This window comes from Mastigoproctus giganteus, chromosome 9 (genome assembly GCF_048544385.1).
Source record: "Mastigoproctus giganteus isolate SK-2022 chromosome 9, ASM4854438v1, whole genome shotgun sequence".
In the NCBI taxonomy this organism is placed as follows: domain Eukaryota; kingdom Metazoa; phylum Arthropoda; class Arachnida; order Uropygi; family Thelyphonidae; genus Mastigoproctus; species Mastigoproctus giganteus.
In genome coordinates this window covers 146,396,513-146,420,261 of record NC_143583.1, presented here as the reverse complement: position 1 = coordinate 146,420,261, position 23,749 = coordinate 146,396,513, and the positions used below count along the sequence as shown (strand labels likewise).

Here is a 23,749-nt window from a genome sequence, read left to right as displayed (position 1 = left end):
AACTGAGTTCTCTCTTTCTTCCGCATTTTGTCATCTTGGAAGTTTGGAATTGTGATCATCTAAATTTTCCCAGAATTTATCTCCTATAGTTCGGAATTATTCTTGTGCTACTTTCGGTCTCACATATTCCTTCTTATATTGGTATATCTATGGCCTTTTGTCTGGTGTTTCATGTTTTTAGGCCATCCTGCTCATTTTTTTTTTTTTTTTTTCAATGATAGAGGTCATCCCTATACATTTCTCTAAAACTATATAACCTGGTGACTTTTCATTGTCTACCCCTTTTGCTTCCTGGCTATGTACGTCTCTCCTCCGCTCGACTTAATGACTCCAGGTAACTCCCACTTTTAGTTTTGGTTTCGATTTCCATTCCTCTCTACAAGCCTGTGGTATTAACACCCATTTTTACTAATGCTTACGTATACCAGAACCCATTCTTTAAGGTTGGGCCTTACACACCCAGTAAGTTCAGTATTTTTAATGACATTTTCTACACTTTTTATCTTTATACTATCTTTTGCTATTTTTTCCCATTCGTAGAACTATTAGTGTAATATGAGGGTGATACGAATGCTTTGTCTATCCTCAATTCTATTGCTATTTTTGCCTTCTTTTGATCATTTTTTCCTCCCCTCCCCAAGAATTTTACCATTCCCTATACCATTGGCTTGTCTAAACTTTTTCGTTGACATTTCTCTGAATTTCAATTTTCTACCACATTAACTTAACAACCTTTCACCCCTTCCGCACATCACATTTGTATTATATTTCACTTTACATTTTTGTAAATTTGTATTTATTTTAATTTACATGATTAACTTTATTTACACTGCATAGGGACTACCTAGTCTATTAATATTACGATAAAGGCTGCATATTTGCTCCCCCCTTTTTCTAATACTATAGACAAGTTTGAAATGCAGTGCCTGGTACATGGTCAGGAGTAGTCCCCTGTTGAATTTCCTGACTGTGTATCATTTTTTCATCTACTATATTCAGATTTTTCATATTTGCCATCCCCTGATTCAACCTCTTGCTAAAATTGCCCTCCCACATCTGAATATAGTGTTATGTATTTATTTATTTATTTGTTATTTATTATTATTATTTTTTGCTTCCTCAGTCCCAGTTCATTTTTGTACTAGGTTTTTCAAATTCTTTTATCTGTTTTACCACTACTTCACTTCCATTTTCGACTATCCCTTAAACTTCTCTTAGTTCAGGCACCTTGTGTACTTTTCATTTCCATTTTCCTAGACTATTTATCTATTTTAAAAACCACACATTATTTATATCCTTTTGCTTCCTTTACTGCTGCTGAGTGCATTTTGGAGCATTAGACATAACTTTTGTTATTTTCCTTTTTCTGCTTATTTTGCTTCTTAACAGTTGTATATTACGTGTGTGTGGGGGGGGGCAGAAAATGTCTGTTAGTTGGCTTCAGTTTACCTGCAATGAGACTTTTTAAGAACCATAGATCTCCTTAAATATGGCTTGCACTCTAGGCATATTCAGTTGTGTATGTATTTGTAAATGTTGTCATGATCTATTATCATTTGTAATTGTGCATTTAATCAAAAAATGTTAATTATGTTAACGTATTACTTGTCAGTGATTTGTGTATCTTTTTCTTTTCGCTGCAGGAGTTCATGACTGAAGAGCATTACTTCTAAGTTTGGTCTGTAACCATTGGCCATTCCACAAACTGCAAGTCAATGGGTTGTGCTCTGTTTTCTAGCTTTTAATTTCTTTCTTTCTGTTTTTTTCCCTCCTTTTACCTTGATTATAATTACTTTTCTGCATAAGTTACTTATTCTGTCATATATTTTTGAGTTGTATTTTCACTTCTTCTTCCCCACCCCACTCCCCCATTTTCACTTGTTCCTTTTATCCTCTACCCAATCTGTGATACAGTATGTACAATACAATAATATGAAAATTTTCATCTGTATGCTTTGATTATTTATATTGAGCACTATCTGCTTATTGAAATGTTATTTCTATTAAAGGATGAACTTTCCTGTCAGCAGTGGCTTCGGACACGTATATTTAGGGATGGAAACCAGAATTTTTCAGATTCATCCTTTACAACCACAGGTAACTTTTCTGTATACTTATCCTTAATTTCATATTTAGACTAGTTAGTAATTTCTACCAATCTGTATAAACATTTCTTCCATCAATCTCACATTAACTTCTGTGCTTTATTAATGACTAATTAATGCCTATGACTTTAATTTACTTCTGATAGTTTGTTTGCTTTTTCTTAAAGCCACTTAATATCCATTTAATTTCAAATAGATGTTAAGGTACCATATTGAATAATGTTTTTCAAAAAGCCTTATTAATTTTGAAGAGCATAATTTGGATTGTGCTTCCAATGCAACTTTTTTTTCCTACATTGACTAGCAGATAAATATATAGCATCATTTACTTATCTGATTTAGCTTATGAAGTCAGTAGTCATAATTAATCAAATCAATGGATGGACAGTATCAATCCATTGGTACATAGTTTGGAATTTATTTTACTGTATCAAACTAATGATCACACTCTTTTCTGCAAAAAAATTATTAGTTAATTTGTATGTCAGAGGTCAAAAATGGTAATGTTTCTGAACTCACATTTAGAATTCTGTCATAAGACTCAAAGAGGAGTAACCTACTTGAATAGCATCAAATTTACGTGTAAAATTTTGTCACTTTTTTCCCACATGAATTTTGAGGATAATGAATACAGATACCTCATCTTCAGCATGATGACAAGGTTTCAAATGTGAATTCAGAAAGTCACCATTTTTGTTTAGTACCTGGATAGTTCAAAGTTAGGAAATTCTACTTTTTGATTTTTAACATAAGTGAATTGATCAAAGGGGTTGCAGGGTTATTTTGAAATAATTTGAAAATGTACACGTTACTGGGTTCAGTTTCTGCCTCAGCAGTAATGAACTTGTTCCTTCAGTGTTTGTTTGACTTTCATCCATCAGGATTTGTGTTTATGCTCACAGTAGAGATGACACCATCATCCACGAGCTAACCCAAGTTGATAGTGTCATTTTATTAAATACAAAAAAAAGTCGAATTCACTATTTTTCAAACTCAGGGCACTGTTGTGACAGTGTTTTAAGACTAATAAAGTATTGTCTTAATTAAGCAGCCAATCACATACGGCAAAAAAAAAAAAAAAACCTTCTAATTCAATATAACAAAGGTTATGTATACCTTTTTTTATGTTTCTTGTACTTCCTTTCCAGGTCTCTTCCCTACATATCAATTGTGGGTTAATTGCTTGTTCAAGGTTAATGATTGTAATGTACCTTCTGTACTTTCCTAAATATAGATAATACACTAGAAGCTTTGTTATTTGGCATGCATGAAGATTAGGGTGTCCTGGTTATCCGGGCATCCCATCAGCTGAGGAATAACCTGTTTCATTGTTTTAATTGTCCTAAGCAGCTTAAGTAAGCTGATGGCACTCTAGATATTTATTCTCACATTTGCAGAAGGCAGAAGTCTGTTCATGTTCCTCTCTTCTGGCTTGACTAAAATATTTTGTTTGTTCCTTTTATGTTATACCAACATTTGAAAATCCGAACATACCGAGGGTGGTTCAATAAAGAATTGCCCTCACCTACTTCCACATATCGCAGAGTCATGATATTTTGTGTAGCATCATACCTATCTCTGTACTAAAGGTGTAAAATTTTAGCCCTGTGTTTTAATTTGTTTTTCTCTTACAGAGCTAAATGTGTGACAAAATAGCATCATGGACAAAGTTGAAGCCAGAGCTGTAATCCGGTATCTGTTCTTGAAGGGGAAATCTCCTGAAGAAATCCACGAGGAGATGACTGCTATATATAAGGATGAAGCCCTATGGCTTCATCACATCCTATGGCATTGTGAAGCACTGGCATACACAATTTAGGTGTGGTCGGACATTGGTAGAATCTGAGCCCATTCCAGGTCATCCCCATTCAGCCATTGATGACAGCACAATCAGAAAAGTGGAGTCGTTAATAATGGAAGACCACCGGATATCTGTGCGTGAATTGTCCCAGGAGGTGAAGATTAATGTGGGCTCTGTTTAAACAGTCCTTCATTGCCAACTCCATTTACAGAAATTGAGTGCAAGATGGATTCCCCGATTATTGACTGGTTTCCAGAAGACTGATCGACAACAGAAATCACGAGTTGTTAGCCCTGTGCCAAAAAAATGAGGAAGAATTTTTCTCTCATCTAATCACTCAGGATGAAAGTTGGATATGCCATTTCGACCCTGAAAGTAAAAAGCAGTCCATGGAATGGTGACATCATGGTTCCCCACTCCCCAAGAAGTCAAGGGGTCCAACCATCAGCAGGAAAGGTCTTGCTGACAGTGTTTTGGGATGAGAAAGGCATAATAATGATTGATTACCTGCCGAAAGGTAGAACAATTATAGGTGCCTGTTATGCCAACTTATTCGCAAAATTACGGGAGAAAATCAAAACATGTAGGCGTGGCATGTTGTCCAAAGGTGTGAGAATGCTTCAAGACAATGCCCCAGTTCACACTTCTGAAATTGCAACAACACAAGCGGCCACTTGTGGATATGAAATACTGTCCCATCCAGCCTACTCACCCGATCTTGCATCATTGGACTTCTTGTTTCCTTCCCTCAAATCATTTCTTCACGGGACCCACTTCCCTGACGATGAGACTCATTTCTGCAACAGAGTCATGGTTCAAAGACCAACCTCACCACTTCTACAAAAACAGTATCCGTAGCCTCATCCATCAATGGGAAAAATGTGTAAATCTGCACAGTGGTTATGTAGAGAAGGACAAAAGAACCATACATGCCGAGAATCAACAGGCTGGCACATCTGCAGCTAGGTCAGAGAAATTCTTTATTGAATCACCCTCGTAGTTCTTCAATCAGACATGATTCACATCTGTCATTGAGGTCAGTAATCCTTGTTGTGTTGAAGATAAACAGTCGTTAGATAAACAGTTTTTTAGATAAATAGTTATTAAATCATCTATTCTCCTTTTGGAAATTGTTTCCCATAGTAGAATAAATCAGAAGGATTATTCTGACATAGGCAGTAGCAAAAGAACCATACTGCCATTTCTGCCTGATTTGGTATGGTTTAAAGCTCATGTGGAGCTGTTCAGCAATGTGAGGAGGGCAGCATAATTTATAGTTTCACCAGAAGTGAAAATATAAATTATGTTCAAGGTTGAAGAATAGCTAAAACAAGATGAATTATGCCCTTCCAATGTTAAAGAATATCTAAAACAAGAGGAGAACCTTCTGTTCTTTTTATGTTCAAATAGGAGTTCAGCTACTCCTGGGTTAAAAATCTTTTTCAGTTCAAATTATTCACTTACAGGTGCATAAGTACCAATGAAAATGTATGTCTGTATAAATGCTAAAGTAATGCAAGTTTTATCATTCAGCAGTGCATTTTAAATTTTAAAATCTTTTGTGGTTACATTTACAGTACATCTCAGTATTACTGAAGATAAATAATTAGGTGAAGCAGTAGATGCTTTGCAATATTCTAGAAATTTAGTGTATGAACTTAACCAGAAGCTATTATGAAGCAGAAAGAATTGATGTACATATGTACTTGGTTCTGCCCTTACTTAAAGACGTATCCACAACTAATTGGAGATGGGTGTGAACTTCAGTTTTATATTCTTTGAAGACTCATTCTTTGAGTTCTGTTACTGTAAAAGGTTAATTATATCCATATCAATTCAATATTGAATTATTCAAAATTCTGTGTACAGTCAGTCCTCATATAACACGTGTTTGCACTGCACGAATTCGATCATACACAATTTATAAATAGGGGAACGATATCTTATATAACACGAACCGAATTTGCTTATGCACGATTCGCCTTTTTGTTCACAAGAAATGGCAGTCGAACGCAGAATCACCCCAACCGAACGCAACATGATAGGAATGAAGAGAAGATTCTGAAAATGTATTTATGTTTTTTATATCACTGAAGAGGAAACACATTTCACCATAATAACGTAAAAACCAACACAATTCCAGAAATCGGTATAATCACAAATGCAATTAGATCGCTACCAGTTTATAACGGTTCAGTTATAAACTGGTATTGAACTGGTTCAGTTCAATACCAGTTTATAACAGATTCTACTAGCAGGAACGCAACTAGAAATTGTTTTTATTGTTTTATGGTAGTGACCTCCAGAAATGTGCTTTAGTAAAATGTGAGGTGTTAATAGTCTATCTCTGCCTTTATGGTGTTGTTTATTCAGTTGCTACACTCGCGCAGCTTTGTTTATGTGTATCAAGCGTGCCTCCACATTTTGTAATTGTGCTTTATTCCCTAAAAGTGAGTAAAATACTTAAAAGATGTGAAAAGGAAGCGTCCTGGTGAAGACACTGCAAATTCAGAGAGAAAAAGAAAAGCAATATCGATAAACAGGTGGACTGGATTGAAAATTCTTACCCGGGAAAATTTATAGTGGCCTCATACTATGGTTTATGGCCAAAATCACACCGGCCTGCGGCCCACCGGGATTTCCCCGGTAAGGCTTATGGCCAGTCCGCCTCTGTCGATAGAGAAAAAATATGAAATTGTGAAATGCTTTGAGTGAAATGAAAGACCATGTGATATTGCACGTGCTACAGACCTAAATGAGACAACGCCGAGAATTACAAAGAATGCAGAGAAAATAAAAACAACTTTCATAGCAGGAACAACTCAAAGTGTAATTAAAATCCATTAGATTAAGACACAAAGAATTGGAAGAGATGGAACGGCTGTCATCTGTTTGGATAGAAAATGAAACAAAAAACAAGTTTTCTTACAATAGAAGCAAAAGTATTAGCAATATTTTATTATGTAATAGTCGCATGCACGCACACACAGATTACGTAATAGTCGTAATAAAATACTTATGTATTTTATTACGATTATTTATTGTGTTTGGTAATGATTTGGTTACAAATGTGTGTTCAATCTTGGGTAGTCGACACCTAACCCTATTTTTCCCATAGGGCCTGTTGTTTATATTGCACGATTTTGCATTGCACGAGGGTTTCTAGGAACACAACTATCGTGCTATACGAGGACTGACTGTATTTCAAAATCACTCCTGTTCCCTGACCAGTGATATAGCATTTTATAGGCATTTTAGTATGGATTATTCAAAATCTGAATTGGGCATGGTGATTTCTGAATAGCTTGTCTAATCTGAAAAGACTGCCAAACCCTACAAGTGAATGTCATTTTTAACCAATTGAAGGGAGTTATAAAGAAAATTTGCTAATCGAATAAAAGTTTAAAATTGAAAATCCATGATCCTGTGTGCATTTTTGTTCACTTCTTCAAGATCTGCATAAAGAATTGTGAAGAATTCGCATAATTCTAACTCTTGTTATGAGTGCACATGTAAAACACACACGCACGCACGCACACACAGATCACTAATAGTGGAATTTGCTCTACCGTTGCTGCACCTTCTTTGGATGAAATTTGTTAACTGATTATAGTAACTTTTGGCACAGAACAATTTTATTTGCGATTATATCCAAGTAGGGTTCCTATTAAGATTACACAGTATGCTATGATATTAATAATAACTAATTTATTTTGTGAAGAATTAACACTATAACAACACAAGAACAAGCATTGTAAATCTGTAAATCAAGGCCAATCCATGTGATTGAGGAACTGATATGGAGTTTGTAATAAATATGGGCTGTAACTATATAGTAATTAATTTTAATCAATTTTGGCAGCCAGATGAAGATTAATGGTCCATATGCACATTGACACATGGAAATGGCATACAGAGAGAAAGAGTGAGAATGAGTATCAATGCTGCATATCATTTTTGTTTTAAAGTAAATTTTTTCTTTTAGTTCGTCGTGCTGCACCTCCTTTAGATATTATAGGTTTGCCAGGATATGAAAAACTCTCTGATAAGGAAAAAGAGGTAAGGTTTCTCAAAAATATATATACAGATAGTCCTTAGTTTTCAGACATATGTTCCACATTTAAAAATCAGAATATGAAACCATTTTCCTACAAGAATAAATGTTATAAATGAAGATTACCTTATAGATACTTTATTTCACCTTGGTTAGATATTAAAATTAAGTCTTATGTATATTGTTATATGAATCATACTGCACCTTAAACCATTAATAAACATAAAAAAAAGAAGAAATTGTCAGTACAGTGCATGGATATTTCTTTTTTCTACTTTTCTTTTTTGAACTGGAACATATGCTCATGCAATGCCATCAAAATACCATCATAGTATTTTATATCAGATAATAGGATTTGGTGCCTGATAAATGAATCTAATGGTATTAATTATGCAGTATCAGATACATGAATTGTTTGAATGTGAACTGTCTGATAACAAGGATTCCCATATTTTATTTGTTTATTTATTTAATTAATGCTGTACAGTTGTCATTGTTGACAACTATATGGGATTAACTGAATACCCTTGAGCCTGATTTATTATGTTTCTTTCAAGGGGAAACAGTAGAGAGTTTTCCCATTAGCTTCTCTACACATATATAAAAGATTTAACAATTAAGTTCCATTTCATTAAAAATGTATTCAAAGCACATATGACAATGAGGCACCATGCTTTATCAGCTGACCTCAACTTGCAATATTCAGATAATTTTGTAGTCATTTGATTGTTACAAGTGAGTCTCACATACAGTTGTATTAGAGCTGTTGTGTTGTTGAAGGTACTGTCATTGCTTTAAATGGTGGAAGAAATAATGAACATTAAATTTTCTTTTAAGTTGGGAAAAAAGTGTGACTAAACCTCTAAATTGGCAAAACAAGTGTATAGTAATGCTGCTCTCTCTCTCTCTCTCTCTCTCTCTCTCTCTCTCTCTCTCTCTCTCTCTCTCATTTTTTTTTAATGGTTTAGTTTGCAAGGTTTTGGGATTGCTATGAGGGTCTTAAAGATGATGAGTGCTGTGGATATTCAACAATGCTGAAAACTCCAAGAAAAGTTGAAAAAGCTTGCATGTTTATTGCACAAGCTTTTCATGTAATCATCAGATGACTCTGAATAATGGAAGAACAATTTCACATTAATAGGAAACAATTCATGCAATTTTGACAGATGATTTGGACAAATGGAAAATCCATGTTATATTCATTCCACACTGCTTGATTGTTCAATAAAAGTTACTCAGAATTGAAGTATTCAATGAGCTCATTGAGCTTGTTAATGATCCCTCCTTGCTCATTGCAATTATAACAGGTAATAAGTTATGTTTATTGAATACTATCCAAAAAAAAGGAAACAAAGTGTGTAATGGCAATAACCAGTTCTCTGAGACAAGACCTTGGTTTTGAAAAAAAGGGAGATAGTTCTATTGTGCAACAGTGCTAGGCCACATCCTGCTAACTCTCAAAAGAGTTTATGGAGTTAATCCCCACTTATTCTCCTGATGGTGTTTTCTAATGGTGTTGACATTCAGGATATAAATGCCATTAGATGATCAAAGACTACAACCAAACCCAGATCTAGAAGGGATATGGAAAAGTGGCATAGAATATATTTACTATTGTTTGCTAATATTACAGAGAACATATTTAATAGTGCTATTATTTGCTTATATGTGAAACTGTAATTTTTCCATGTTTGGAAATTATGACATGTGAGCACTTTTGCAATCTTCAATGTTCTTTTCTTTCTTGAGGCTACAGTGTCAGCTCTGTGAAAGTCCAGGCTGCTCCTCATCACATTTCTACCACAGAAAATGGGTGTAATTTCTATTTATTAAACATTGCTACTGCATCATGTAAAACAGAAACCAGTGGTATCCAACTTTTGAAAGCATTAAAAAGGATAAAATATTTGAAAACTGAACATCCATCTCTTATGACATAGTCAAAGACATTTTGGCATTTTGGGGAATAGCAGAATTACTCAGAGCACTCAAAACTTCCAGGAACTGCCAGGTTAGCACTATACAAGCACACTGCAGAATACTGATCAGAATTCAGAACAACCGAAGCTCTCTCTCTTTTTCTCTCCCCCCCCACACAAAACAATAACACCCTAAAGAAAGGAGAGTGCAGATATAAATTATTTCATTTAGTGTCACATTCAAGTTTTCCTTAAATAATATTGAAATAATATTGCATCTGTATTGCCTAATATGTTAGGTAGGCAAAAATGGGATTGTCGTACACTCCAAATTACATTCATAAATATAATAACATTTATACAGGCAGACAGATTTGAATGTGGAGTACTTCATTTTTCTAATTTTCTGCTTTTTTTTTTTTTTTTTTTACATGGAGTGGGATTTGTTGGCAGGCCATTCTTTCAGTGGTATATTTCTTGATTACTTAGATAATATATTTCATATATATCAACAATTTATTCACCTGATTATGAAGTTGGATTAAAATTTTATTGTAACAGTTATCTTAAAATGGTTTGCTGCAGTTATCAAAACAACTCGATGAGTTTTTCTCTTGTAGTTAGCAGCCTTGATTCCAGCAAGCATTGAAACATTACAGCATTAATATGGCGATAGTGCTGGAGAAAGCATTGTGCACGTTGTGGCTGTAATACCATATCTGTAATGACTGTAAAGAGATGTTTTCAACAGGAATTTGAGAAAGATCCACTTATGGAACAATCAATCAGTGTGCTGCTGCACCAGAAAGGAGCAGATAGGACTAGTGTATCTGTAGATAAATTTTTGGAAATTCAGGAAGTGTTTACCTGAAGTCCTACAAAATCTATCCACCAGGCAAACTGCAGCTGCAAATACCACAAGTAACATTGCATAGGGTGGTTTGCAAGGGATTGAAATTTTATGCTTCCAAAGTGCAAATCATCCAGGAAATTAACCCTCATGACAAACCATGAGAGGAATTTGCTGTTCACATTCTCAGCCATTTAGACGAAGATGGGCACTTTTTTGGAAAATGTCTTTTCTGTGATGTAACATTCCACCTGGTAAAGTTAATAGACACAATTGTCACATGTGGTGATCAGAAAATCCCCACTCAGTTCGTGAATATAAGCATGGTAGTCCCAAGGTAAACATGCGGTGCTCACTGGCCTTCAGCCAGGTGATTGGGCCATTTTTCTTCCACAGAAATACTGTGAACTCTGCAAATTACTTAGATGTTTGAATTGTATGCTGCACCTCAATTGGAAGATATGCAGCCACATGTGTACTATCAGCATGATGTGGCACCACCACAAGGGAGCTTGTATGTGTGCAGTTTCCTCAATAAAAACATTTCTAACCGATGGATTGGTTGGTATGGTCCCATTCCATGATCTCCTCCTTCCCTGGATACTTATGGATTTCTTTGTATGGGCTACATAAAGGACAAGATGTATTCAAAAAAATTAACAATGTCACAGAGTTAAAAGACCAGATTGAACAGGCAGTGACTTCCATTTCTCAAGAGATGTTTCAAAACACTTGGGATGAAATCAGCTACCATCTTGACATCCTACATGCTACCAAAGGTGCCCATGTGGAGGTTTACTAAAATGTGGTTGTGTGATAAATTCTTTAAGTTGTTAAAGGTTTTGCAATTTTTTGGCACATTGATCACCTTGATGGTGTTTTACTTCATGTGGGCTTCTTTAACATGCATGCAGGTACCAAACCCATTAATCTGGCATCCTGAAAGTTGTATTATTTTTTTTTTTTTTTTGCAAAACTAATTCATCTGGTGTGAAATTCTCTAAGTATTAGTATCAGCCGCAGATCAAGAATGCCATCTGCTTTCACTGCACTGATGAAAACAATAATATCAGTAAACAAGCTATATGTTTTCCTCCTCACATAACTATTCAGCTGACATTTAAATTTCTCCCAGCTGTCGGCCTCAGCTACTGCCTTCCCCAGATGTAATTTGTTCCAGTAATTTACACTATTTCGGTTGAGAAAATTTCCTATAATCCAGTGTAAATCTCTTTCCCTATAATTTGGATTTATGGTCTCTAGTTCTGGAATCATTTGTAACATAAAAAATTTTGCCTTTATTCATTTCATCCTCCCTGTCCACCACCCCACCACCTAAAGCCTTTTACTACAGCCAAGTCCCCTCTGAGATGCCTAATTTCCAAGCTACGTAGCCCACATATTTGAGGTTTTTCCTCATATAGATACCCTTTATTTGTTCTACCAATGTTATATTGCCCATCTTTGAACACTTTAAAAAAGCTCAATAAGTGCACTCTCTGTATTTGGACACTGTATTCCAAGGTTGGCCATACAGTTTCCTGATTTGGTGGGATTATGACCTCCCTAACTCTATAGGCTGTTGTTCCTTAAATCATTGATAGCATGCCGTGAGCCTTCCTTCCTGCCTGTCTACATTGTTAAGAGAACTTCATGTCCAGCCATATCATAACTCCCAATTTGCTTTCTTCCTCTACAGTTTTTAATTCAACCCTTCCAGGTGCATAAGTTATTTTGGGATTGCTGTTGTCAAAATGTAATACTTTGCATTTTACTGCATTAAAAGATAACTGCTACTTTTCTGACCATTCTTTGGAGCCAAGTTATCCTGCAAGACTGCTGCTTTTAAGGGCACAAAAGGTGATGTAGTTGTACACGTTGGCACTAATGATATCAAGAGTAGGAGACCGGCAGAATTACTTAACAAGTACAGGTCACTGTTGAAAAAAAGCCGTGAATTAGGGTCGAATTTGAAAGTGTCGATAGGAGGGAGTATATGATGAGAGCCTTGTCGATCAATTCGGCCCTGGTAAGATTGTGCAAGGCTCAAGGGGTAGAATTTTTTTCAGCCTGGACTGTATTTGTTAACAGAAGAGACTGCTTCTACAGGGATGGGATACACTTAAATAGAAAGGGTGCAAGAATATTTGCTGATGCTATCGAGGCAGTGTTAGGTGGGTCGGAAAACTGCTAGCTTGGGGGGAGACAAAGACTAATAGATTAACAGTAGCCACTGGCAGAGGTGAAAGAGATTCTTGCACTGCTTCTATTGGAATGAGCAGAAGCCTGAAAAACAAGATGCAGGATATTTCAGAGACTGCTGGGAGTCATTGCGGTACAAGTAAACACATGGGTTGTGTTAGGTTAGCTAAGAATAGAAACAGGTGCATGTATACTTTCGTGTACACCAATGCTAGGAGTTTAGTAAATAAATTTGATGAATTTGAGGTACAGCTCAAAACATCAAAGGCAGATATTGTTGGGATATCAGAGACGTGGTGTCACACAGATATAAGGAATGCAGAACTGGAATTTGGGGAGTACAACGTCTACAGAAAGGATAGACAGGATAGGAAGTGAGGAGGGGTTATGTTATTAGTTAAAAAACACATAAAATCCAAGGAAGTGAAACCAGTCAACATAGCTGGACAGTGCAGTCAGTTTGGTGTGACATAAGCATTGGGAGATCAAAATTGAGATTAGGAGTGTGCTATAGGCCTAATGACTGTGATGAGTATAATAAGAAACTGTACAGGGAAATAGAGTGGGCCAGTAAATCAGAGAGTCTTATAATGGGGGATTTTAATTTCCCAGATATTAACTGGAATTTGGGGTCTGGTCACTCACGCACTAGCAAGGCTTTTGTGGATTTATTGGATGATTATTTTCGGGAGGCAACTAGAGGGAGTAGTACTCTTGATTTGATTATCAGTAGTGATTCTTCATGCATTAAGAATCTGCAGATAAATGAACCACTAGGTGGCAGTGATCACAGTGTGCTGAAGTGGGATTTACTCAAAGAGGTAACTACCATTAGGGGTAAAGGGAAGGGTTATTGCTTTCGTAAAGGCGACTACGATGGACTGAGACAGTATTTAAATTCTATACAGTGGGACCAACTGATGATGTTACCAACAGCAAATTCAAAATGGGAAGCATTCAAAGAACTTATCTTGGAAGCTACTAGGCTTTACATACCAACTAAGAAATATTATTCAAGGTTTAGGCCTAAATGGAAGTCAGCTGAACTAATGAGACATATGGCAGAGAAGAAAAATGCATGGGATACATATAAATTAACATGTGACACAGAAGCCTATGATCGATACAAGTTGATCTGTAACCAAGTTACAAAGGAGATTAGGCGGGCAAAGGCAGATTACGAGAAATCTTTGGCAAGGGATGCAAAGAAAAACAGCAAAGAGTTCTTTACTTATGTAAACTCTAGAAGGAAGGGGGATGAATCAGATTGGTCCACTTGATATCGATGGGTCAACTGTTGATGATCCTGCTCAGGTAGCTAACAAACTAAATGAATATTTTGCATCGACATTCACACATGAGGAGTTATTCAACGAGGGGAATGCCAGAGGTGTATTCAACTCTGGCAGTAAGCCAGATAATCTTGTAATAACTGAGAGTAAAGTGGAGGAGAAATTGTTGAAGATAAACACAAGAAAGGCACCTGGTGTGGATGGGATCTATCCAATTATATTAAAGGAGGCAGCAAAGGAAGTAAGCACACCCATAGCCATAATTATGAGAGCTTCCTTGGATTCAGGGGAGGTACCCACAGACTGGAGATGTGCAAATGTGACCCCAATTCACAAAGGAGGATCAAAGGCCGCCACAAGTAATTATAGACGTGAGTTAATTTTCCTGGAACTTCTGTTCCAGGAAAATTAATGGAGGCACTGGTTAAAGAAGCACTTCAGGATCATCTAGACAAGACTTCAGTTATAGCTTGGACACAGCATGGTTTTGTTAAGGGGAAGTCTTGCCTGACCAATTTGATTGGATACTATAATGCAGTCACAAAAGAACTGGATGCAGGGAATAACTTTGATATTATATACTTGGATCTTAGAAAGGCTTTTGATACTGTTGCACATGAAAGACTGCTGCACAAATTGGAGCAGTGTAGCATTGGAGGAAAATTGCTGCTATGGATAAAGCGGTGGTTGTGTGGGAGAAGACAGAGAGTGGTAATCGATGGACACTGCTCATCAGGAACTAATGTTATCAGTGGAGTCCCTCAGGGTTCAGTCTTGGATCCATTATTGTTTTCTGTATTTATAAATGATATTGATGATGTTATATGTCCAAGCTTAATGTCCAAGTTTGCAGACGATATGAAGGTTGGCAGGGTTGTCAAGGACACTACTAAAACTATGCTGCTGCAACAAGATTTGGAAAGGTTGAGCAGATGGGCTGAGAGATGGCAAATGAAGTTTAACATTGATAAATGTAAAGTACTACATATGGGAAACAGCTACCCCAGAGCAACGTATCAAATCTGTGGTACTACACTGACAGTGGTAGAGAATGAAAGGGACCTGGGGGTGGTTGTGCAGGCAGATATGAAGTTCTCTGAGCAGTGCAGACGGGCTGCAAGAGTAGCTCATGGTGTATTGTCAATGATATATAGAAATTTTTCTAGCAGGGATAAGGAGGTGATTATTCCCTTGTATAAGGCAATGGTCAGGCCACACCTTGAGTACTGTATACAGGTCTGGAGGCCTCATTTCAAGAAGGATGTAGAGCTGCTGGAACGAGTACAGAGAAGGGCAACAAGATTAGTGAATGGAACAACGGGGTGCTCTTACGAAGAAAGGCTTAAGTTTTGCAAATTACAGTGTCTGGAGACTAGGCACCAGCGATGTAATCTGATAGAGGTGTATAAAGCCTTGAATGGTTTGAGCATGCTCAGTGCTGATGGAATTCTTCCTCTTGCTCAGAATAATCACCTGAGAGGGCATAAATTCAAATTGAGGAAAGACAGATGTAAGATAGACGTGCGGAAATTTGCCTTTAGCCAGCGGGTGGTTGGTTGGTGGAACAGACTTCCATCCCTTGTCATGGACGTTGATAGCCTAAATAAGTTTAAGGATCAGCTGGACATGTATTTCGATCGAACAGAGGGGTGAAGTGGAAGTGGCTTTTTTTTCTTTTTTTTTTTTGGCTGATGCTGCATAAGCTTGCTTTCTTGCATCAAATGCCTCTGCTAATGCTGATGCTTGGCACTCATTACTAACCACTCTCCTGATCTTTATATCATCTACAAATTTTGACACCATGCTATCTATTCCTTTTGTCAATGTCACCTATAAAACTCAGAAACAGTGGTCCCAGAACCAATCCTTTGGGGAACCCTACTTCTAACACTAGAACAAACCAAAGAGTAACCATAACCATTAATCACAATGCTCTGCCTCCTGCTTTGCAGTCCATCTTAGAATTTTATCCATGATTTCAGCATGTTCGAGCTATACAGTAACCTCTCATGAGGGCCTGCGATTTTGCTTTGCAAAATCTAAATAAACAATTTTGAAATTATTTCTTACATGCGGTTCATGAATAACTGTGTCAAAAGACTTAATGAATTAATTAAACATGATTTTCTCTTAATAAATACCATTTCTTTCTAAATTTACCTTCAGAATTCCATTAACATTTCTGTCTAAATTTATCTTCAGAATTCCATTAACATTTCTGTCTAAATGTCCCTGTATTGCAATCTTTTATTTTCCCTACCATTGAAAGCATACTGACCAGTCTGTATTTACCTCATTAGCATTAGTAGAGGCATGTGATGCAAGAAAGCAAGCTTTTGCAGCATCAGCCAAAAAAAAAAAAAACATGCTCCCATTTCACCCCTCCGTTCATTCCAAGTGCCTGTCCAGCTCAGCCTTAAATTTGTTTAGGCAATCAACTTCCACAACAAAGGATGGAAGTCTGTTCCACCAACCAACCAACCAACCACCCGCTGGCTAAAGGCAAACTTCCGCACATCTATCCTACATCTGTCTTTCCTCAATTTGAATTTATGCCCTCTCAAATGATTATTCTGAGCAAGAAAGAGGAAGAATTCCATCAGCATTGAGCATGCTCAAGCCATTCAAGACTTTATACACCTCAATCAGATCACCTCGCAGGTGCCTAGTCTCCAGACACTGTAAGTTGCAAAATTTAAGCCTTTCTTCATAAGAGCAACCCTTTGTTCCATTCACTAATCTTGTTGCCCTTCTCTGTACTCCTTCCAACAGCTCTACATCCTTCTTAAAATGAGGCCTCCAGACCTGTAAACAGTACACAAGGTGTGGCCATAAGGGGATAATCACCTCCTTATCCCTGCTAGAAAAATTCCTGTATATCATTGACAAGACACCATGAGCTACTTTTGCAGACTGTCTTCAATGCTCAGAAAACTTCAGATCTGCCTGCACAATTACCTCCAGATCCTTTTCGTTCTCTACCACTGCCAGTGTAGTACCACAGAGTTGATACGTCACTCTGGGGTTGCTGCTTCCCATATGTAGTACTTTACATTTGTCAATGTTAAACTTCATTTGCCACCTCTCAGCCCATCTAATTAGTTTAACTTCTGTTCCTGGTAAAATAATGGAGTCACTGGTTAAAGATGCATTGCAGGATCATCTAGATAAGACTGCAGCAATAATTCAGACACAGCATGGGTTTGTTAAGGGAAAGTCTTGTCTGACAAATTTGATAGGATATTATGATGTGGTTACAAAGGAACTAGATGCAAAAAATAATTTTGATATCATATATTTGGATTTCAAGAAAGCTTTTGACACTGTTGTGCATGGAAGACTATTGTACAAATTGGAGAAGAATGGTATTAAGGGTAAGTTGCTACAATGGATAAAAGGATGGTTAAGTGGGAGAAGACAGCGGGTGGTAATCAATGGGTGCTGCTCTTCTTGGACTAATGTTATTAGTCGTTCGGTGTTAGATCCACTGTTGTTTTGTATATTTATCAATGATATTGATGAAGGTATATCAGGCTTAATGTCGAAGTTTGCAGACGATACAAAGGTTGGCAGGGTAGTTAAGGACACTACTGATGCTATGCTGCTGCAACAGGATCTGGAAAGGTTGAGCAGATGGGCTGAGAGCTGGCAAATGAAGTTTAACATTGACAAATGTAAAGTACTACATATGGGAAACAGCAACCCCAGAGCAACGTATCAACTCTGTGGTACTACACTGACAGTGGTAGAGAATGAAAAGGACCTGGGGGTAATTGTGCAGGCAGATATGAAGTTTTCTGAGCAATGCAGACAGGCTGCCAGGGCAGGTCATGGGGTTTTGTCAATGATATATAGGAATTTTGCTAGCAGGGAAAAGGAGGTCATTATCCCGCTGTATAAGGCAATGGTCAGGCCACGCCTTGAGTACTGCGTACAGGTCTGGAGGCCTCATTTTAGGAAGGATGTAGATTTACTTGAGCGTGTACAGAGAAGGGCAACAAGATTGGTGAGGGGAATGAAGGAATCCTCTTATCAAGAGAGGCTTAAGTTCTGCAAATTGCAGTGGCTGGAGACTAGGCACCTGCGCGGTGATCTGATTGAGGTGTACAAGGCCTTGAATGGGTTCAGCACGCTGAATTCTGATGGGATCCTTCCACTTGTTCAGATTACGAACATAAGGGGGCATAAATTCAAATTAAGAAAGGACAGATGTAGAATAGATGTGCGAAAATTTGCCTTTAGCCAGTGGGTGGTTAATTGCTGGAACAAACTTCCATCTGTCGTTGTGGAAGTTGATAGGTTGAATAAATTTAAGGAGGAACTGGACAGGCATTTGGATTGAATGGTGTGATTTTTTTTTTTTTTTTTTTTTGGCTGATTCTGCATAAGCTCATACACTTGCTTTCTTGCATCACATGCCACTACTACTACTACTACTACTACTACTATCTGCTCAACCTTTCTAGATCCTGTTGTCATTAGTGTCCTTAACAACCCTGCCAACCTTCGTATCGATTGCAAACTTGGACATTAAGCTTGATATACCATCATCAATATCATTTATAAATACAGAAAACAACAATGGACCCAATACTGAACCCTGAGGGACTTCACTAATAACATTAGTCCACAATGAGCAGTGTCCATTGATTACCATTCTCTGTCTTCTCCCACTCAACCATCCCTTTATCCATAGCAGCAATTTGCCTCCAATGTCACACTGCTCCAATGTGCAACAGTATCGAAAGCCTTTCTAGAAACCAAATATATGATATCAAAATTTTTCCCTGCATCCAGTTCCTTTGTGACCACATCATAGTATCCAATCAAATTGGTCAGCAAGACTTTCCCTTAAAAAAACCATGCTGTGTCCGAGCTATAACTGAAGTCTTGTCTAGATGATCCTGCAGTGCTTCTTTAACCAGTGCCTCCATTAATTTTCCTGGAACAGAAGTTAAACTAACAGGTCTATAATTACTTGTGTTGCCCTTTGACCAAATATAAGGCTTCATATATAAGGCTTTACGTAATCATAGTTTATTGAACTTCTTTCTGCCTAATCATATTTTGATCAATAAAAATCTTTACACATTAAATCTATGTTAAATTTACATAAATTTAACTATTTGTCATTGGGCATTAATAGTTTTTATGTATAGGTTTTGACCATGTGACCAATGAATATTGGCAGAATAGGGTAGCATTCTAAATACATACTTTAATTAATGTGGTGTGTTAAAATTGTATTCCTGGAAATAAGTTTTCCAAGAAAATATAAATAGTTTTAATGTGATTGATAGTAGATTATAAATTACAAAATCTTTTAAATGGATTGCAGAATTTTCTCCAATTTATTTGAGAACTTATCAATGTGGCAAAGCTGAAGTATGAATTATTCATGAATTATATCGAAGCATAATTCATGAATTTTTGGAAATTCATGAATTTCCAAAAATTTGTTACATTTTCATTAAGTGCCAGAATGTCCAAAAAGCCAGATAATTTTTCAGTTTTTAGGTCTGCTCTTGAAATGCAAACATTGAAAAAAACAATTACCACCAAACATAACAAGACCTCTTGAGCTGTTGTCATTCCTCTCTTTCAGCTCTTCTAAAATGAAACTTTTAAGCAAAGAAAACTGTCTAAATAATAAGTTTTATCAATTTTAAATTCCATATCAGTAATATTTTTACACATATTTGGTACTTGCTCCTAAACTGGTGTACTTTTTGAACTTGTTAATGGGGTTCAGCCCTTTTTCTAAGTATTTGCAAGTCACTTTTTTTTTTTTTTTTTTTTTTTTTTAATGAAAACCCCAAACACGAAAGGTATCAAAACCTATAGCACTTAGTACTGTGCATGGGTTGAAGGAGAAGTATGGGGGGAGTGGGATGCCGGAAACTTTGCTCTAGAGACTAAACATGAGTTTCACCACTTCAAGCCTCCAATAAGCAAAGTGGTGGTATTTCACCGGTTGATGAACGTCATCTCCCACCTTCACCCTGAGTTTGTGATCATTTGAAACTTGTAAGCATTTAAAGGAAACATTTTCTTCAGCACGTAGTATAATTTCGCTCAACTGATGCAAATAACTCATGATCTCAATTATGCAGTTTTTTGAAACATCTAACATTTAGTAATTTCTTATTGAACATGCCAAGCACACTGTGCATAACATGGAAGTATTCTTCATTTAATGGTGATTCAAAAAATTTTGTAATAAATTTCAGTGGTTTTACTTCTACAAGAAAAAATGACTTCATTACTGTTAAAATTGTTTTATACTTGATTAATCAATTGGTATTAGTTTAACCAGCAAATTTTTGAATGCATCATTAGCTTATACATTGCATCTTTTAAAGAACAACATTCTCAGAATTAAAGTTTGATGAACTAGTAATGAAAACAAGATCACATCCTTTAGCAAGATTGATAGAAATTTCAAGATAGATTGTCCCACAATACAAAGCTGATTGTCTATCTTGTCTCCACATGGAATTCTGCCCTTTAGTTCACGGAGTGTACATTTTGAAAGCACATCAAGTGCACTCAAAATCTGCACCAATAAGATAACTTATAGATAGAAGGAAAGGAAATATATATACAGCTGTCATTCTTATTTTCTTATAATCAGCCCGTGAATTTACGTGCATAAGCAGTTTTTTCAGCAATAGAAATGCAAATTCCTTTTATAAAGTTATATGTGGTAGATCTAGTTTGAGACTGAAAATAAATTCCTACAAATGGAAATGATAAAAATTGCTGGGAGTAAACCATTATTTTAAAAATTTTGGAAAATCATGACATTTATGCTTCCCAAAAAGAAACTTTTGGGACACCGAGACAAATCCCAGTACTAGAGAAAGATGCCTGATCTAGTCTATACCCATGTTTATAGATGAAGTACAAGGTAAACATGTCACAGTAGTAGTATCATTGATATTGATAAGGATTTTCCTAGCATCAGCAAATATTACGATCATCTGGAAAGTATGATCGTAATATTTTCTCATATCACAGGGAAATAACAGTATGTCCAGAGTGCTCCACATGTATTCAAGTTTGTGCTCCACATGTATTCAGTAAAAATTTTGGTAACTGATAGAAATGTGACAAACTGAAGTATGTGAAGCATCTGGTTTTTTGTCAGCACAACACACATCAACAAATTCACCATGAACTTTGTTGCTGCATACAGTAAACATATTATGAGTAGAACAAAAGAATGTAAATCCCATCCATGGTTGAAGAGGTGTGGGTCAGAGGTTTGATGCATCCACTTCATAGCCCTAACCTTGCTCCTTGAACTACCATCTGATTTGGCCAAATGTGAAATGATGTCATCTGGAAAGAAATTTATAGCCAATGACAATGGCAATGATGTCCTTTCTACTGTCACTTTACTCTGATTTATTCACCATAAGTATCTGTGCACTCATTTGGACAATTGCATAAAGAGTGGCAGTTCGGTAGAAAAATAATGTTACAATGCCACTACCTTGGGGGCAACAGTGTCAATAAATGAATCAATATAGAAATCTTGTATATATCACCTTGATGCACCCAATGTCTCACATTCATTGGTATTTATTTTTGCAATCAGATTTGAGATCTAGTCATGTTAATAAACATACTTAAATGAGAAATGAATAAACAGTTTAATTAAATTAATCACTCTTAAACCATGTGAAAGTAATAATGCTTAAAAGAAAATCACTGCTCCTCCCATTTAACCTATTCATTCCCTCCAATAGTTTGTCTGGTTGTTCCTTGAATTTATTTAAACTGTACTTCCACAACAAGAGATGGAAGTTTGTTCCAACAATCAACCACCCATTGGCTAAAGGCAAACTTCTGCACATCTGTTCTGCAACCGTCCTTCCTCAATTTGAATGTCTCTCTTTGTGTGGGGGCTGAGCAAGAGGAAGAATCCCATCAACATTGATCTTGCTCAATCCATTCAAATCCTTTAACATCTCAATCAGATCACCCCATAAATGCCTAGTCTTCAGATGCTGCAGTTTGCAAAACTATAGGTAAGAGCACCCTTTTCTTCCCTTCTCTGCACCTGTTTCAGCAGAGCCACATCCTTCCTAAAATGAGAGCTCCAGACCTGTAAGCAGTACTCAAGATGTGGTCTGACCATTGCTTTATACAATGGGATAATCACCTCCTTATCCCTGCTAGCAATGTTCCTGTATATCATTGACAAAAACCCATGAGCTGTCATGGCAGCCTGTTGCTCAGAGAGCTTCATATCTGAATGCACAATTACCCCCAGGTCTTTTTCATTTTCCACTACTGTGTAATACTACACAGTTAGTATATTACTCTTATTACTCTGGGGTTTACTGCTACTCATATGCAATACTTTGCATTAATCAATGTTAAATGCAATAGGAAAAAAAAAAATAATAATAATAATGAACAACCAAATTAATTAAACAGTGGAATACCAGCTTTCACCATGAGAAGATTGATCTCATTTTTTCACTTGCTCCTGTTCTGTTTCCTCCGTACACTTTTTTATTCCACTGGTGTTTTTCCTTCTGCTTGAAAATTTGTTCATATCCAACCAATCCCTGAAAAGGGTGACAAATCCCTCTCATCCAATTATCATCCACTGATATATTGGCTTATTTTACTTGTCTTTGGACAAATATGATGGAAGTTCGGTGAAATACAAGCAGCTACTCTTGACATTTCTAAGGCTTTTGATCATGTTTAGTATAAAGGTCTTCTAAAAAGGCTTCTTTTTTATGAATTGACAACTGTTTTTTTGCAATTGGGTATCCAGTTTTTCTCTCTTGACCACCCAGTGCATGATGGTAGATGGCTCCTTGTCTTCAGACTTCTCCATTAATACTGGTGTTCCCCAAGATTCAGTTCTTCTCCCACTCTTTTCCTGTTGTATATTAATTTCCTTCATCCCTGACTGGAACAGTTTTGCTGATGGTTGCACACTACATTCTGCTTCCCAATTTGAGAAATATTCTATAGAAACATCCTTCTACTTCTCAAACATCTTCCACCCAGTCATTAAATGCCAATCTTTAGGTAATTCATTAGTAAATGAAAGGAAACAGTTAACTGTAATCCCTCTAAAATTCAGTCCTATCGTATTTCTCATAGAAAACTCTGCTCCTTTGCTTATCTTCAATGATACTCAGATTTCTACACAAGATCTTTAACTTTTAATCTCTCTTGGCATAAGCACATCAAAAAAATTGCTTCCTCTGTACCTAAAAAACTGGGTTTTCTCTTTCACTCTTGCTGTTACTTTTCTTCTAAACAATAACTCACTCTTTATAAATACATCCAACCATGGACTATTGTTCCCACATCAGGGGTGATGCCTCCAAAACTTCCAGATTCCATATCAAAAGAGGGAGTCAGTTCAATTAATGAAGCATCTCTTACAAAGTCTCTCCACTCTGTGTATCATGGATGCCTTTTCTATAGATAGTTCCATACAATGCATACTGCAACTAGTCAGCATTCATTCACTTTCCAACTCCAAACTCAC

The 23,749-nt window shown here is 36.5% G+C and overlaps 1 protein-coding gene across 5 annotated transcripts in view; it reads left to right on the top strand.

Annotated features, from left to right (window-relative positions):
- Ada2a (Transcriptional adapter 2A) overlaps window positions 1–23,749 on the top strand; it is a 121,114-nt gene that overhangs the window by 91,422 nt on the left and 5,943 nt on the right. For all 5 annotated transcript variants that reach the window (XM_090382116.1, XM_090382115.1, XM_090382114.1 and 2 more), the window contains 2 exons: window positions 2,010–2,097; window positions 7,892–7,965. In XM_090382116.1, the coding sequence (XP_090238242.1) occupies window positions 2,010–2,097; window positions 7,892–7,965 (162 nt within the window). The remainder of the gene's footprint in view (window positions 1–2,009; window positions 2,098–7,891; window positions 7,966–23,749) is intronic.